This window comes from Neoarius graeffei, chromosome 27 (genome assembly GCF_027579695.1).
Source record: "Neoarius graeffei isolate fNeoGra1 chromosome 27, fNeoGra1.pri, whole genome shotgun sequence".
NCBI lineage: Eukaryota > Metazoa > Chordata > Actinopteri > Siluriformes > Ariidae > Neoarius > Neoarius graeffei.
Window position 1 is genome coordinate 40,081,176 of NC_083595.1, and position 17,551 is coordinate 40,098,726.

The following is a 17,551-nucleotide window of genomic DNA, read 5'->3' on the forward strand; positions in this document are numbered from 1 at the left end:
AGTTGTCAAACCAGGTGAAAAAATATAAATACAAACGCTAGATTTCCATCCGGTTGTCATGGGGCGCCCCGACGCTACATCGCTGTTTTTTGATTGTCACACTGTAAGGCCTGTTTATCATTCCTGACATTCATATTTGGACCCAGCGCGGGAAACTTGGCAAAATCATATCAATCAGGTTGAATTTGTGTGGTCTAAGCCCAGTGTTATGCACTTATCGGATCCACTCTTTTTTTCTGTGGCTGAATCTCAGGTAACTTGTTCCTGAGTTGTGAATACCCAATGATGTAGTAACTAGGCACCCATTTAGGATTTTTTTTTGACTGTGTTTGAAGAGTGTAGGTTTAAAGGAAATGAATTGTAAAGTACGAATTGACTTGTAATTAAGCACTTTGACATGTAATTCAAAGTAGCACTAAGTCGAGGTCGTAATTCTGAAAGGATATTGATTATTTTCACATTTAAAAGTGGCTAAGGCTAAGGGCATTGGTCAAAATACGTGTACGCCACCGTATTCATCTGCACCACTATAAGGATACTGTGAAAAGTTAAAATGAGGCTGATGACATAGAAATTGCTAAAGCCAGGTCCAGGCGAGACCCCACCATTTGCTTCCTGTGGTGATTTTACTCGTGATTTTTCTCGTATTTAGTGCAGTTATTTTCATTGCAAACTCCCTTTTTTTATTTAAATTTTATTTTTTTTAAGTACTGTATTGTTGTTTTATCTCTGTGAACTGTGTTCTGTGAAAATAATGCCGTATTGTACAGCATTTGGTCGTAAAAATGGCACTGGTTGGCCAACTTTTCCGCAGGGATTGTCATGGCATGCTTATCCACTATACATGCGCGCTCCCACCGGAAGCCACTCTGACGTCATGATGGCTGCACCGGTTGAATGAAAAAGTTCCTTATAAATTACACATCTTCTCTGTTTATTCCACTTTAGACACATAAAAATATTACAGAAACACTGTCCTAGAATTCGGGTAGTTTTCAGTGATCATTTCCTTTAAGAGACTACATTGAACTCTTTACCCCTTAAAGGAACAGTCCACCGTACTTCCATAATGAAATATGCTCTTATCTGAATTGAGACGAGCTGCTCCGTACCTCTCCGAGCTTTGCGCGACCTCCCAGTCAGTCAGACGCAGTCAGACGCGCTGTCACTCCTGTTAGCAATGTAGCTAGGCTCAGTATAGCCAATGGTATTTTTTGGGGCTGTAGTTAGATGCGACCAAACTCTTCTGCGTTTTTCCTGTTTACATAGGTTTATATGACCAGCGATATGAAACAAGTTCAGTTACACAAATTGAAACGTGGCGATTTTCTATGCTATGGAAAGTCCGCACTATAATGACAGGCGTACTAACACCTTCTGCGTGCTTCGGCAGCGCATTGATATCTGAGCTCCGTATCAATGCGCTGTCGAAGCGCGCAGAAGGTGTTAGTACGCCTGTCATTATAGTGCGGACTTTCCATAGCATAGAAAATTGCCACGTTTCAATTTGTGTAACTGAACTTGTTTCATATCGCTGGTCATATACACCTATGTAAACAGGAAAAACGCGGAAGAGTTTGGTCGCATCTAACTACAGCCCCAAAAAATACCATTGGCCATACTGAGCCTAGCTACATTGCTAACAAGAGTGACAGCGCGTCTGACTGACTGGGAGGTCGCGCAAAGCTCGGAGAGGTACGGAGCAGCTCGTCTCAATTCAGATAAGAGCATATTTCATTATGGAAGTACGGTGGACTGTTCCTTTAATGACGACATATGACGCCTTGTCGAAAACCTTGTCAAAACCTTGTCTTTAGACTTTTTTTCTTGTAAATATGTTCGAAGGGTGAACAGTATATACATATACAAGGGTGGCTGTAGCAACTGCTTTAAGGGGTAAAGAGTTAAGTGAGGGGGAATGGTTGATTAAGTGCAATGAGTGCAATTTATTTTTGCAGGCTTAGCTCTGGCGGAGCTGTACATTTTTGGTGGTGAAATGTTAGAAATATCGAACTGGGTAGCTTGAGAAATGTAAAAACAAGCTAGAATTTAAGCTGTATGGCCTTTTGATTTCATAAAATTGGTGAAATTTAGTTCCCTCTGAAATTTGGTCATTGTGACATATGTTTATTTCTGCAATATCTAAAAAAAAAAAATATCAGGCTGTTCTGTGGCTGGGAAGTTATTTAATTTGAGGGGATTCCCGAGCAAATAATGTGCATGAAATCACTCGCTTCATGCAGTCAAGCAGACAGAGGAAATCCGTGTGCGCATACACAGGTTGACTTTCTTCTTCTTTTGGGTTTTACGGCAGCTGGCATCCACAGTGTTGCATTACCGCCATCTACAGGTTTACCTTTGACCGTGTACTGACGGTTCCATCATTCTGTCGCTAAACGAACAGCTGATCGCACCGAGGTGCTCGCTGACCGCCTATACTTATTCGTTTGGTCCTGCATTTCCTTTCCTACGCCTATAACAATGTCTTTTCTTCTTGCTTTCCGTTACTGTAGTCGGTCTTTCACGTTTCATTCGCACGCTCACGCCCTCCATTTTCCTCTCCTGTTTCAAATTTGTATCCCATAATGCCTTGCGCAAACGGGGAAAGCCCGCTACGTGATGCATGATGTCGTATCTGGAATTGGGTCATGGTGAAGCAGGAAAAAATAGCGGAGAATTTAGGACCACATGGCCCTAAACTTATTAATTGTTCTATTTTAAAAAAGTAATAAAATTGGAAATCTGTGATTTCAAATTCAGTAGGTTTCGGTCCACTAAACAAAAATAATTGGTTGTCAGGGAAGCTTCTTTTTATGACCTACACTTGAAAAATCTGAAAGGCGGTACAGCTTTAAGCAACAAGGAAAAATGTACTCTGAGCAACGGATTAAAAAATTGAAAACGTTTTCTGATCTAATTTTCATCATGGTTCCTCGCCGACCTACACATTTTACTATTTGACGTGGAAACTTGCAGACAGGTGATGATTCAGCTCTGACTGTCTGTCTGACGGTGCACAATCAAGCGTGTAAACAACGCCGCTCACACTGACGCTGTTTCCGCACATGCATACTGTATATCGTCACAGACACCAAGTATAAACCAGAATTAATGCTGTATTACAGGCCTATTAATATGTGAAAGCTTTGAAATACTGTTGATGCGTGTTAAATAAGCATTTCGGTCATTAACAGGTTAGTGCATTTTTTAAATCAGTTTTATAAACCTGGTCAAAAGACTCAGCAATTTACTGACGTTTTAATTTGTCTCTGGTGTATTCATGAACCGGAACCTAGTTCATGATTGTGTGTGTGTGTGTGTTGATCTGGATTGAAACTGTTATGAGTTTAAAATGAGTCTGGCCTTTCTGCCATTTTATTTGATATAATGTGTTTCTTTATGCTGTCGAGATATGTGTATGTGTGTGTGTGTGTGTGTGTGTGTGTGTGTGTGTGTGTGTGTGCGTGTAAGATTTCAGCAGCATCTGGCTGGTTTCTCTTTTCCCTGACTTGGGCCAGTGGGGTTGTGACCCTTGGCCTTGCTCCTAGGAGATGAGCGCTCGGGGAAACACAGACGTCAATAAACTGTTAGAGCAGGATTTGCTGCACATTAACAATGGCCCAAGAAGAGCAGTGATCTCCTCCCCACTCACACACATCACTGCTCAATACACTCTTTCTGCCTCGGGCCAGTGGGGATTAGAGACGTGTGTGTGTGTGTGTGTGTGGGTGTGTGTGTGGGTGGGTGGTGACAGTTGCACAATTGTTTACAGTTGCTAAATACACTTATGCGAAATCAGTTAATGATGGTGCTTTTTTTTTAATAAACCTTTGTGTGTGTGTGTGTGTGTGTGTGTGTGTGTGTGTGTGTGTGTGTGTTTTCATTGATTCATTTGAGTGGTGCTGCTTCAGTCCCTTGTTGTTGTGGCCCATATTTAATCCTCATCAGTGTCTCCATCCACTCAGCTAACGCCAGTAGCAACAAGCAAATGGTTCCCTGTGTGCCCTGACACGGGTGTGTGTGTGTGCGCGCGCGCATGTTTGTGTGAGTGAGTGAGAGTGCTCTTCACGGGGTGCTAGACAGCTCTGAGCACCTGGAATTGTGAAGCCGAGCAAAAAGCCTCCTCAGTGCTCAAGGGCTCTGTTTTCACAGCCCTATTTTTTATCGCACCGCGTGACGGAGCGGCACTAAAAGCTTTCAACACGCCTCAATGGAAATGGCCACTGAATGAGGAACTCGGCACCTACCCATAAGCCTGTTCTTCCTCAGCCTGTTCATGTAACACAGAATGAAAAGCACAAGAAGGGAACGGTTATTACAGCTTCCTCACAAGATGGTTGATCCCTTGCTGTGTACGGTAGGAGTAAACGGTGGAGGAAATTGACCCAGCTGTCTCAATTTTCAGAAGCTTATTAAAGCTTTTCTCTAACATTTTAGAGCGACTGTAGTGCGATACCTTCAGCATTTGTGACGGATCTTTCCCATTTGCCTCAGTGGCCTTGATATGATGCAAATGTTATGGAAAGTAGTTACATTTAAAGAAGTAGTCTGACTTTTTTTTTTTTTTTTTGACCTGATCGTAATCTATCAGTAGTCTGAGCAGTTGGCCGAGATAAGGACTTCAGTCGTCCGCTGTGGTGGTGTGTGTGTGTGTGCGCGCATGTGGGGACGAAGACCCTGTTTTACTCAAAACTTGCTTATAGTGGAAGTCTGAATGTGACTATAACACAAAACAACTGTTATGCTTCACAATAACCATCTTCATCATCTTGCCAAAATTCTTATGGAGTCTTATTCAAATTTCAAACACTGCAGTGAAAGTTTAAAAAAAACCAAAAAACAAAACCTATGCTATCTATCTAGAGCCAGACTACAGCTAGAAACACAAATTATTCTTTGTAAAAAAAAAAAAGTAAAAAAAGGTCCATGTCTGTAAGATTTTACAGTGTAATGTACAGCGCAATCTTTCAGCAATCTCTGAAAGCGACCTACAAAAAAAAAAAAGATAAAGCTTTTGTGTAAGTTTTGAATTAGCCACCATTATGCTTCCATTATAAGTGAGTTTTGTATAAAAATGTCTCTTTTACAGGGAAATTAATGAAATGTGTTGCCACGGCGATCACATAAACTCGACAGATCTGTGAGCGACTGAGTCGAAAAATGGCGGATTGTTTTGATAAGCCTCGGTCACAACCGGCCGTACGTGCTTCTGCGGCCGGTCTACGTGCAAAAAACGCAAGAAATGCACGGAAGGCGCGCGTGAAATGCACGGAAGGCGCGCGTGTGACGTGCTGATTTTCGAGCCGTAGACTGGCCGCAGACCGGCCGCAGAGGTTCTTTGTCATGTCAAACAAACTCTACGGGCGCTTACGTTTTTTTCCAGGTTGCAAGACAAACTTACGGCCAACGTGCGTCTTTCTCCACGAGCAAAAAAAACCAAAAACGCAGCGATTTGGGAAACGCCAAAAATCGCACGGCCAAAAAATCGTACGTCCGGTTGTGACCTAGGCTATAAGGGTGCCATTAAAAGTGATCATGTTAATGCAGTGGTGCATGTGTAAAAGGAGAAACTCCTAGTGGGACTGCATTTCTGCTTGTGCTCTTGATTGGGGTTTGATTTACAAATCCAGTTAACAAAACTCTCAGTTTGCACTTCCGGTATCGAATTTGTAAATTCGATTCGGAAACGTTTGGTGTGCGTGCTGCACTTGAGCTCCCAAATAACACTCGAAATACAATAATGATGATCCTATTCATACTAACATACATACATACGTTGTTTGTGATATTTTTGAAAGACTTCCATTGTGATCCCACGAGCGATAATTAATTAAATTGCTCGTCATTCGTTGCTCTCGGTTGTTTTCGTACCGTATCACATGACAAGTGGATGAAAAATGTGGGAAAACTACTGTATATAAGGCTACGTTCACACTGCAGGCTGAAGTGACTCAAATCCGATTTTTTCGCCCATATGTGACCTGTATCCGATCTTTTATTGACAATATGAACGACACAGATCCGATTTTTTCAAATCCGACCAGGCCGTTTGGATATGTGGTCCTAATTCCGATTCCTATCCGCTCTTTTCATATGCGACTTCAGTCTGAACCGCCAGGTCGCATTCATCCGACTTACACGTCATCAACAAGCCACAAACGTCACTATTCTGCGCTGAAGTAGGCGGCGGGTCTCTCAAAAAAAGTTACAACAACATGGCGCATAATCACGGGCGCAGATAGAGGGGGGGACTCGTCCCACCCAGATTTAAATTCACCTCGTTCGGTCCCCCCCACTTATAGGGAGGAAAAACGTCTACGCTGTCTTTCTTTGCATAAGGCAAACCTCACGGAAAAATCAAAAGACTAATTACCATTCGGTTTATTGAGGTGCACGGCAGTGTATACATAGTTGCAACAACTCACATAAAACAAAGACTGATATTCGGTTGGTTGAGCTGCGCAGACTTCACAGGTTGCGAGCTCGAGCTTGGTTGCTATGGTAACCCACAACAAGTTTGACAGGCATATCGGGGTTGGGGTTGGTTTGCTGGCAGCTTTGTCCCCCCCGGTTTTTTGTCCCCCCCAGTTCAAAAAACGTATCTGCGCCCCTGCGCATGACATCAATGCGAGGGACGCTTCGGGCTGTGAAGGTTCTGAATCTTCTCAATGGAAGGACGCAGAGGTTAGGGAGCTGATTTCCATTTAGGGGGATACAGCTATTCAAGCTAGATTGGATGGGTCATACCGCAACCGGGTGGTTTTACTTCCGTAAACACTGGCCATGCTCACTGCGTGTGACGTCGTCGTATCCTGCAATGCGCATGCGGAACACTTTTAGGTCGCTTTTCGTTCATACTGAGGATCACATACAAGTCGCATATATTTGTTAATGTGAACGACCTCACAAAACAATCGGATTTCACAAAAAAATCGGAATTGAGCATTAAGCCTTGCAGTGTGAACGTAGCGTAAATAGTTTATAGCGAGGGGTTCATTCGACTGTTTCAAGTCTTACTGTGATGTTTATTTCGATTTTAAAGATAAATATAACGGTTGGAACGATACACCATACTTTACACTAAGAATGATGATTTCCACATGCAGAAAATTTTGACGTATGAAAGAAATGCACGAGAAAAACTTTGCGCACCCAGGTGCATGATGGGAGTGGATTTACGAATCCGCCTCAATTAGGAGCACCTAGCCGTAGTTTCGGCGTATACACAAAAACGGTGCTACGTGGCCATGCGTTAGCTGTTGCTCAATAGTCAGCCCTCGTGCGTGAGTGTGAAAGTCATCCAGTGTTATAGCTCATAGGGGGGAAAAATCCGCTCTTGTTAGTGTTCCCAGCTTGTCCTATTGGTTTGTACACCCCCTTAGTGAAGAGCCATCAGACTTCCCTCCCCCCTCCCTTCCCCTCGATCCGTTTATCCGCATTAATTGGCTGAGTTGATCTGACGGACAGGCTGAAAATCCGGTTTAATGACCCGCCACTGTGTGCATAATATGATTTCGCTGCCTGCTCTGGTCAAACAGAGCTCCAATTTCCATAATGATCTTAGAGCTGGATAGGGCCAGTTCAGTTGCTGGGGCAACATGGGAGAGCGGCTCAGGAATGGAGGCACTGAGGCTCAAAGGGGAGGGTGAGTGTGTGCGTGCATGCGTGCGTGTGCACACGTGTGTGTGTGTGTGTGTGTGTGTGTGTGTGTGTGTGTGTGTGTGTGTGTGTGTGTGAGGTGCTGGGGTGCTATGTGTTTATGTTTGAGTAGTGTGTGTGACAGGCTGTGCATGATAGACTTTGTGTGTGATTGAGTGGGCACCTCTCAGGCTGACACACACACCCCACTCCCATCTTCCTGACTCCATAGAGACTCGTCGAGCAGCAGCACAGGGTCAGCACCCTCCCACAATCCTACAGGGCAAACAGGCCGAAAAATGAGCGGAATGTGGTGGGGGGGGGGGAAAGAAAAGGGTTTCTCTCCTGCCTCACCTGCTGGGCCATCTGCTCTGTCCTATAATCAATTTGTTCACCGCGTCGCTTTTCATCCGCCCTCTGACACACTCATCTCTCTCTTGCATCCCCCACCCTCCCTCTAACCACCACCTTTTCTCTCTCTCCCTCCCTCCAGCTTCCTTTCTTTCCCTTCCACCTTCTCCTTTATCCTCCATCCTCGTGGCTACAGGGCTCATTCCAGCGTCTGCATGTGGAATATGGGCGAATTGGAAAATGATAATTGTTCAGCATTACCATCATTTATCTCACAGCCCCAAATCAGCATTAGCATATTTCAGCATCTTAATGAAATAATCTGTCTAGGTAATGAGGGAGAGCTGTGGAGACGACGCCAGATGCTCCTGTGCATTTCCCTCGATCTTTCTCTTGCTCTTTGTGTGCAGACGTGTATGTGTGTGTGTGTGCATGCATGCGAGTTTCCCCTCTTCCTCCAACCAGATGGGCAGAAGGGCTCGAGGCCCAGCCAGCCACGTTTGACTCCTTTTAGAGAGGCACATTAGCCCTTGTACATGTTTTGGACTGGGTTGATGTAATCTTGCAGTAGAAGCTGTTATCATGGCTGATGATGCAACAATGATTAACTTCTTGCTTGTCTGTTGAGATGTTCACAGTTTGTCTTTAGGAGGTAAAATAGAGTTGTAGCCATGCAATGTTTGCATAAAAACTGTTTAATGTATTCTTCAGTAATGTTGTTTTCCTTTTTTTTTTTTCAGACCGAGATTGCAAAGCGCCTCAATGCAATTCTTGCTCAAATCATGCCTTTTCTGTCACAAGAGGTAAATGCATGCTTCATTTCCATAACACTAGTAGTTATACTCCATTATTTACTTAGTCACCCTAAACCTTTATTGTCGGCTATCGTATATTTAAATAATATCGGCTGTCTTTGACTCGTTCAGTATCATGCTAGCTAAATGGAATATATCTGATATACCACGAAAAAAAAAGACAGCTATTATTATTATTATTATTATTATTATTATTATGTAGTGGAAGTTCATTATGTCTATCTAATTATAGATATTTTAAGTTCGTTTCTTAGACAAGGATTTTTTAAATTTGTTACCTTGTTAACAGTTTCGGCGAGAATCTTCCGCCTTCTTCAGAAACAGTCACCAGATGTCGAGTGGTGACGTGCCTTATCAGCTGATGTTGCGTTACGGAGGCGTGAACGTCCCGCCCAATTTGACAGGTAGTTCATGCCTCCTGCTGTCAGGTCGCTCCTCCAGGTGTGTGACAGTGCATACGCTCCCTCATCCCGGTTCATCGTCCTCTGTGCCCGCTTGCGTATCTCCACTGCCTCTAAATTCACGCCTCCGTAACGCAACATCAACTGATAAGGCACGTCACCACTCGACATCTGGTGACTGTTTCTGAAGAAGGCGGAAGATTCTCGCCGAAACTGTTAACAAGGTAACAAATTTAAAAAATCCTTGTCTAAGAAACGAACTTAAAATATGTATTATTATTATTATTATTATTATTATACATTCACATTCCTTTTGGATGTTCAACACGTCTTTCTCTTTCAAAATTCTCCCAAAATCTTCCATATTTAACAAAGCAAACCTGGCGTCGCGTCATGTTGTCTTGACAAACATGCAATATCGTAAACCATATTCAACACTCGGGCGGCACGGTGGTGTAGTGGTTAGCGCTGTCGCCTCACAGCAAGAAGGTCCGGGTTCGAGCCCCGTGGCCGGCGAGGGCCTTTCTGTGTGGAGTTTGCATGTTCTCCCCGTGTCCGCGTGGGTTTCCTCCGGGTGCTCCGGTTTCCCCCACAGTCCAAAGACATGCAGGTTAGGTTAACTGGTGACTCTAAATTGAGCGTAGGTGTGAATGTGAGTGTGAATGGTTGTCTGTGTCTATGTGTCAGCCCTGTGATGACCTGGCGACTTGTCCAGGGTGTACCCCGCCTCTCGCCCGTAGTCAGCTGGGATAGGCTTCAGCTTGCCTGCGACCCTGTAGAACAGGATAAAGTGGCTAGAGATAATGAGATGAGATGAGATGAGATATTCAACACTCATTCTCCACTGGCTAGAGTGACGTAATACATGTAGGATAAGCGATATGCAAACAGTATCGCATGCTATCAAACCAAATGAATGAAAACCGCTAGAAGGGAATAGAACATGCTTTTTTTCCCTCACTGAAAAAGTGTGTTTTATATATATAATAATTTCCCATATTGAATGGATTAATACATGGTGTCATGTCTACATATTGGATTAATTCCCAAAATCAGCTACCTGACGGAGAATACTGCGTTGAGATTTAGCGTCAGTCTAGAAACAAACCCACTTTCTAACGAGTCAGATTCTTCCAATAAAACGTTCATCCTTCCCATTTCCTAAACAAATTTCTCTGACTTTGAAATGATTTGACCATGAACACATTAAAATCGAAGGCGACTTTAACTATTCCCGACATCCATCTTTTTTGAATGAGCTAAAGGAGAAATGCTAATACTCAGCTCGTCCTTGCTGAAATGTTAATCTGTTTTTTTTCTGTCTCTTCTTTCCTGTCCTGCAGCACCAACAGCAGGTAGCGCAGGCTGTTGAGCGTGCTAAGCAAGTGACAATGACCGAGCTGAATGCCATCATCGGGGTACGTGGACTTCCCAATCTGCCTCTCACCGTGTGTATACCCCTCTTACTCCTTCATTTGGCCAGGGCTTGGGGTAAATCTGCACTCTCTACACTGACCTCGCACTGAATCGGGGGGGAGTTTGTCAAGGCCTTTACAGATTTAATTAGCATCCTATGTCTTTTATTGCTCAACTTATCTCACTTCTGATAAAAGTGTATTTTGATATTAGTTACACCGCCTGTTTTGTTAATGACACTTGCTGCAGAATCGATTTGGATTAATCTTAGAAACTGAAGTGCAGCAGAAGCAGCAGCCAGGATCGTATGGTCTGGAGTTAATCAGTCATGGTCAGTCAGTGTTGTGCAGATTTGCCCTGGTCTTTAATGGCCTGATTTTTAAAAATTATTATTATTATTATTATTATTATTATTTTTTGTAATATGTGACGTGATGTGATGTTTTGACACCAAGTTTTATTTGTGCCATTAATTTTTTCAGGTGTTATCTTGTGATATAATTTACTTTGTGGCTCTATTTCGGAGTGTGTGTGTGTGTGTGTGTGTGTGTGTGTGTGTGTGTGTGTGTTGGGAACAGGATGATTGGAGGTGTTCCAGATAATTTTGTGTAGTTACAGGGTTAGAACAGGAATTGCAGGAATTGATCATCAGCTTGAAGTCTCTGATGAAAGCAATATAAACAATAGAACATGTTTAGGCAGTTAAAGAAACAGCCACAAATATGGTGGACAGTTTTCCTCTTGCTCCGGATGTAGTCATTCACTCCAGTCTTGGTGTGTTTGAATGTTTGTTTTTTACAGGTAGTACATGACTTTTAATAGTTATTAGACTTCCACAACTACATTTAGCAGATTAATGTTGCTGTTCCCAAAATGTTTCTCATCTCATCTCATTATCTCTAGCTGCTTTATCCTGTTCTACAGGGTCGCAGGCAAGCTGGAGCCTATCCCAGCTGACTACGGGCGAAAGGCGGGGTACACCCTGGACAAGTCGCCAGGTCATCACAGGGCTGACACATAGACACAGACAACCATTCACACTCACATTCACACCTACGGTCAATTTAGAGTCACCAGTTAACCTAACCTGCATGTCTTTGGACTGTGGGGGAAACCGGAGCACCCGGAGGAAACCCACGCGGACACGGGGAGAACATGCAAACTCCGCACAGAAAGGCCCTCGCCAGCCGCGGGGCTCGAACCCAGACCTTCTTGCTGTGAGGCGACAGCGCTAACCACTACACCACCGTGCCACCAACCCCCCAAAATGTTTTTATTTAAAAAAACATTTAAATGTGTCATTGGGCATCTGTTATTGCTAACAACATCCTAATTACTTGCTAACAACACTCATAGCTCCAATGGTAGTCAAGATAAGTCAGGTCAAGTCAAAGTCCCTCTCACGCCAGAATTTGGTCTTCCCAGGTAGTCTCCTGTCCCAGTACGAGCCAACTCTAAGGCGTATGGGTGCGGCGCCCATCTCCGTTTCCATAGCCCTCGGCCTCTCGCCTACACAGCTAGGGTTACAGTGGGGGGCTAGTCCTTTGGTAACCACAAGAGTTCGACTTCCCCACTCACATCTGTATTACAGCGTGCCTTGCCAGATGGTAGTATGGTCTTTGGTATGACCCGACCATGAGTAGAACTCGCGATCTCCCGGTTGAGAGGTGGACACGCTCACCACTAGGCCAACTCGCGGTAGTTCCAGTGGTAGAGGTGGAATTATTTCAGAAATCTGGGTATTATGGAGAAATTGATACGATTCCACTGTGAGTGTAAACTAGCCTGGCAAGCCAGACTAAATGTGAATATTTAGTCTGGCCTCGATCCGTAGACATTTCCGAAGGGGGTGGGAGGAACAAACCGCTGTCTTTCAAACTGTCTCTGTGCGTATAGGCCAACGCTCTGACCAATCAGCGCAACAGTGACTGTGACGTAGTCAGAGCGACAGAAAGCAGTGGGGGAGGCCTTGAAATAAATCATTTTTCAAAATGCGTATTAATTAATAAACAGGTTCTAGATATTAAGAAGTTTGGAGATAATGACCACAAGTTTGGAGTCTGTACCACATACACTCATTTTTTTTTCCAAGTGTTTTTCAAGTGTTTGCTTAAACTGTTTTTGAGAGTTTTTATTTAGTGGTGTTTGGTGAAATAATTTCCCTTAAATTTAAAATAACGGGAAAATAAGAAACAATCAAAAAGTAATGTTTCAAAGCTGTTTATTAATTCTTCGTACTGCACAAACTAGCCCCATCCTTTTGGCTACGAGTGGAGCCAGCTGGTAGATCAGACTTTTGCCATAGCCGGTCGGCAAAACAGCGAAAACGTCCTTCTTGAAAAGGAATGAGCGGAGAGCCTCTTCCTGCTCATGTTTCAACGAAAACTCCAAGTCTAATTCTTCTAAAACTGATTCCAAAGCGGAGTCAAACGCGCGCTGTTCACTAGCCGTAGCCATCTTTCCTGTTGTGTTTTCTCCAGCGTCGCGCAGCTTTGTCGTCACTCCTGCAAAAGCCCGCCCAAAGAATCCAAACAAAAACCTTGCGTTGTGATTGGCGGGCACGATTTGATGCCCGGGGTGTTTTTGTTTATATGGTGCGAGGCTAGACCCACTTGCTAGGCAAAAATATTTTTGGCCGCTAGGCGGGTGGGTCTGGTTTATTAGGCTAAGTGTAAACGTGAAAATATGGACGATCTACAATACACTCAATGGTCACTTTATTAGAAACACCCATCCACCTGTTGTTGTTGTTTTATGCAGTTATCTAATCAGCCGATCCCTTGAGAGCAGCACAATGTAGATACAAATCAAGAGCTTCAGCTAATTAATGTTCACTTCAAACATCAGAATGGGAAAAATTGTGATCTCAAAGTGTGACTTTCTTTCACTGTGGCATGGGTGTTGGTTTGAACCAGATGGACTGGTGTGAGTATTTCAGGAACTGCTGATCTCCGGGGGTTTTCACACACAACAGTCTCTATATAGAATGGTGCGAAAAACAAAAAACACTGAGTGAGCGACAGTTCTGTGGGTAGAAACGTCTTGTCGATAAGAGAGGTCAGAGGAAAGTGGCCAGATTGGTTTGCGATCCCAGGAAGGATATAGCAACTCTGTACAACCGTGGTGAGCAGAAAAGCATCTCAGCATGCAACAGCATACGCAAGACCACACTGGGTTCCACTCCTACCAGCTAAGAACAGGAATTTTAGAATCGAGAACAAGTTCCTATTAAAGTGGCCGGTGAGTGTAATTTACAATTTATTTAAAATGACACAATGGAGCTTAATGCCGTTTAAATTAATTAATAATCAGGGAGAGGGAACGTATTCATGGTCAATATACAGTATTCTGTAGGAGAAGTTTATTATGTCTGATTGTGAGATAACAATCTTTATTTTTTTCGCGATCCGGTTTCCATCAAATCCTGCGCTCTGATTGGCTGGCGAGCGGATCCGTATCCTATGGTACGGACTCCGGTTACAGATCTCTGGTGACTTGCTCGTTCACAACAACAACAAACATAGTAGCGATTTTTGTCAACGTTTATTTTCGCATTTCTCAGGAGAATAGCATTAATTTTACATCATGGATGATGATAACGACAGTGTTCACAGCGAAAGCGAGTTTTACTACCCTGAGGAAGAAGAAATAAAAGAAAACATTTCAGGAGAAAGCTAAAAACCTGTAACTTGCTAACGCCGAGCAAAAACATGGCTGAATCCTGAATGACTCCTATTTGTATAAATAGGGGACTACATAGGCGGCAAAATGTAGTTTTTTTTTCCTGCTATGGAAGTGCACTTGTATACCGAGGAAGAAGCCATTTGCATTACAGCCGTGAATGAGGATTCAAAATGGCGGCTCGGCTCGGTTTTCCCTTTCGGGCGCTCTCGTTTTCTGTTAGAATTTGGCAAAGAAAAAAATAAATATATTATTTACCAGCTGGGAGGTCCGTATGGTGAAATACCGTGACCTCGGCCTTGAATACTGACCTCAGCCCAGAGGGCCTCGCTCAGTACTTTCAAGACCTCGGTCAAGGTATTTCACGATACGGACCTCCCAACTGGTAAAGAACATACACATTGGTCTCATAGAAGCAGACACTGGACATCAGTCGTGTTGATTTGATCTATTACATTTGGTTAAACAAACAAACAAAAAGTTTACTATTTGTTTAAAGAACCTGGAAGAAGTTCGTAATGAATGTATTTAATGGAAGTATAACTTCCACCCTGCTTTCCTTTCTGACCTAATGAGATGACTGAAAGGCGAAGGGTGACGGATGCAAAAACAGCGCCATCTTCTCCAGTTCGTTGCCCTTTACAATTACAGGCCACCATGTGCGGCTTTCGTCTGTTTGAGCTTTAGTCTATTTTAGGGTTGAGCTGATGGTGGTGAGGGTGTAGTGGGAGGTCAGAGTGACTGACCCCTCTGTGATTAGTCTGCTCGCGGTCAGGGCGGCCTATAAGGCCTCTCTCAGAGCCAGGCCTGGTCCAGCTCGAGCCAGATATCGGAATTCAATTAAAGCAAATGAGCCAAGACTCTGACCCCCATTTTCAAGATAATTGCTTCCTCCAGTCCAGCTGAATGCAACTGTCCACAGGACCGTGCCATTTAGCAGACAGCCACTGAGCAGAGCAGCTTGGAGAAAGGAGGTTTGGTGGGTGGAGGGGGGATAGGGGTGTGTGTGTGTGTGTGTGTGTGTGTGTGTGAGAGTGTGAGCAGTTTAATGCAACTGCTCACACACACTTGTCCTCGGTGTCTCCTTGTTATCCTGATGGCTGGAAAATAGGGGGAGGCAGTCAGGCAGAGACACACACACACACACACACACACGTACGCGCCGGCACACACCGGTTGGAAAAACAAGCTTTTATTTGTTGGATAAAGAGATGGCAAAAGATCAATCTGTGTCCTGGCAGTGAGTGGGAGAGGAAAGAGAGGGGTGATGGGGTCATTAAAGATTCACTGGTAATCAGGAGCCAGCAGCGTTTGGCACGAATGTGTGTGTGTGTGTGTGTGTGTGTGTGTGTGTGCGCGCATGCACACACATTGAGGTGAGAGTGAGACTACAAGAGGGAGGAGGTGTAAAGAAGCATGGAATAGAAAAATTGAAAGGGAAGTGAAGAGGAAAACGGGAGGCAGCAGGCGTGGAGATGGAGCGAAGGAATGAAAGAGAGGAAAAAGCGTTCAGTTTGTTTTCTGCGATTTATTCCAGAAGGTTCCACTTGGAAGGCTGTTAGAGATGTAACAGAAAGCTGTCTATCCGCTTAGCCACTTTCAATATCCAAATAGCACTTATTGTAATGGGTTTCAGCATTTAAGGGGTGAAAATGTCAGAAATGTTTAAAAAAAAAATTCTCCCCCTACAAATTCCATCAGCTTTGGGCTTCTTTAAGCGTAAAGGGGAGGAGTCAGATAAGGATGGGGGTGGGGATTAATGGAGCTATTCATAATATCAAATGCTTTGCATACATGAACCTCTTTAACTGTGAAAGCTAGACTGCCTTTCAGATTTTTCAAGTGTAGGACATGAAAAGAATTTTCCCTGACAGCTAATTATTTTTGTTTAGTGGACCGAAAGCTACTGAATTCGAATCACAGACTTCTAATTTTTTTTTTATTTTTTTAATAGAACAATTAATGAATTTAAGGCGACGTGACCCTGAATTCTCCGCTATTTTTTCCTGCTTCAACATGGTGGGCTTTCCCCGTTCGCGCAAGGCATTGTGGGATACAAATTTGACACGAGAGTGTGCAAATAAAACGTGAAAGACCGACTACAGTAACAGAAAGGAAACGCAGAACCAAACGAATAAATATCGGCGGTCAGCGAGCACCTCGGTGTGATCAGCTGTTCGTTTAGCGACAGAATGATGGAACCGCCAGTGCACGCTCAAAGGTAAACCTGCGCATGCGCACACACATGGACTTCCATTGTCTGCTTGACTGCGCGAAGCGAGCGATTTCATGCACATTATTTGCTTTAATCCCCTCAAATTAAATAACTTCCCAGCCAGAGAATGGCCTGATATTTTGTGAGATAATGCAGAAATAAACATACATCACAATGACCAAATTTCAGCGGGAACTAAATTTCACCGATTTTATGAAATCGAAAGGCCGTCTAGCTTTTAAATAAATTTCACGGATCCCCTCTGAATATAAATTAATGAATTTAAGGTGACGTGACTATTCAATATTAAATGTGTACAATAGTATTTTGGCTGTTTATTGCTGCTATAGAGCTTTTCATTTCCAAAGACAAACCTCATTATGCGCAAGTTGACATTATTTATTTAAGACCACCTTGAATGACTGCAGTTTGGATTAAACTCATTTGCTCCAAGTGACCCGTTAAACAGGCTGATCCCAGGCCCCCGGGTTTCACTTTCTTGACTTTCAGAACCAAGGTTGCAGGGAAATAGTGTGATCTCATTGCGCTGTGATTTATTTTTATTTTATGTGTTTATTGATTTATTTGGTAGGTCCACGTATTCGTCCAGCCTTCGTACAGAATCCCTTATCGGTTTTGTTAAATGCTGTCCGTATTCTGAGGAGAATTCTATGGAATCAATTTTGTGCCAAAATGTTCATGCAATACTTTTGAAATATCAAACAAAAACGACAAATCAAAATACAAAAAAAGAAAAAAAAAGTCAATTTTTTTAGACTGGCAAACAAATTATTCGTGTAATCGTGCAAAATATCAGTCTATTACTCTTCAGAAACCTTTTATTTTTGTTCCGCGTCTTTCTCAGTTTTGCTTGACGTAATTTATTTTGGTTGCGATTCCAGCTTTCTCGTTTGCGCTCCCTGACTTTTTGCTTGCAGTTTTGGCACAAACTTCACGTGTGGGCGGGCTGTCCAGGAATGCATTCCCATTGGGTAACTTGTGTTGACTGACAGCTACGCTCAGCCATTCCCTAC

At 43.4% G+C, this 17,551-nt stretch overlaps 1 protein-coding gene across 12 annotated transcripts in view; it reads left to right on the forward strand.

Annotated features, from left to right (window-relative positions):
• Positions 1-17,551, forward strand: part of tle3b (TLE family member 3, transcriptional corepressor b) — a 61,510-nt gene that overhangs the window by 15,363 nt on the left and 28,596 nt on the right. For 8 of the 12 annotated variants that reach the window (XM_060911528.1, XM_060911529.1, XM_060911530.1 and 5 more), the window contains exons 6-7: positions 8,730-8,792; positions 10,549-10,653. In XM_060911528.1, the coding sequence (XP_060767511.1) occupies positions 8,730-8,792; positions 10,549-10,653 (168 nt within the window). The remainder of the gene's footprint in view (positions 1-8,729; positions 8,793-10,548; positions 10,654-17,551) is intronic. The other 4 variants (XM_060911532.1, XM_060911537.1, XM_060911538.1 and 1 more) reach the window with 1 other exon arrangement.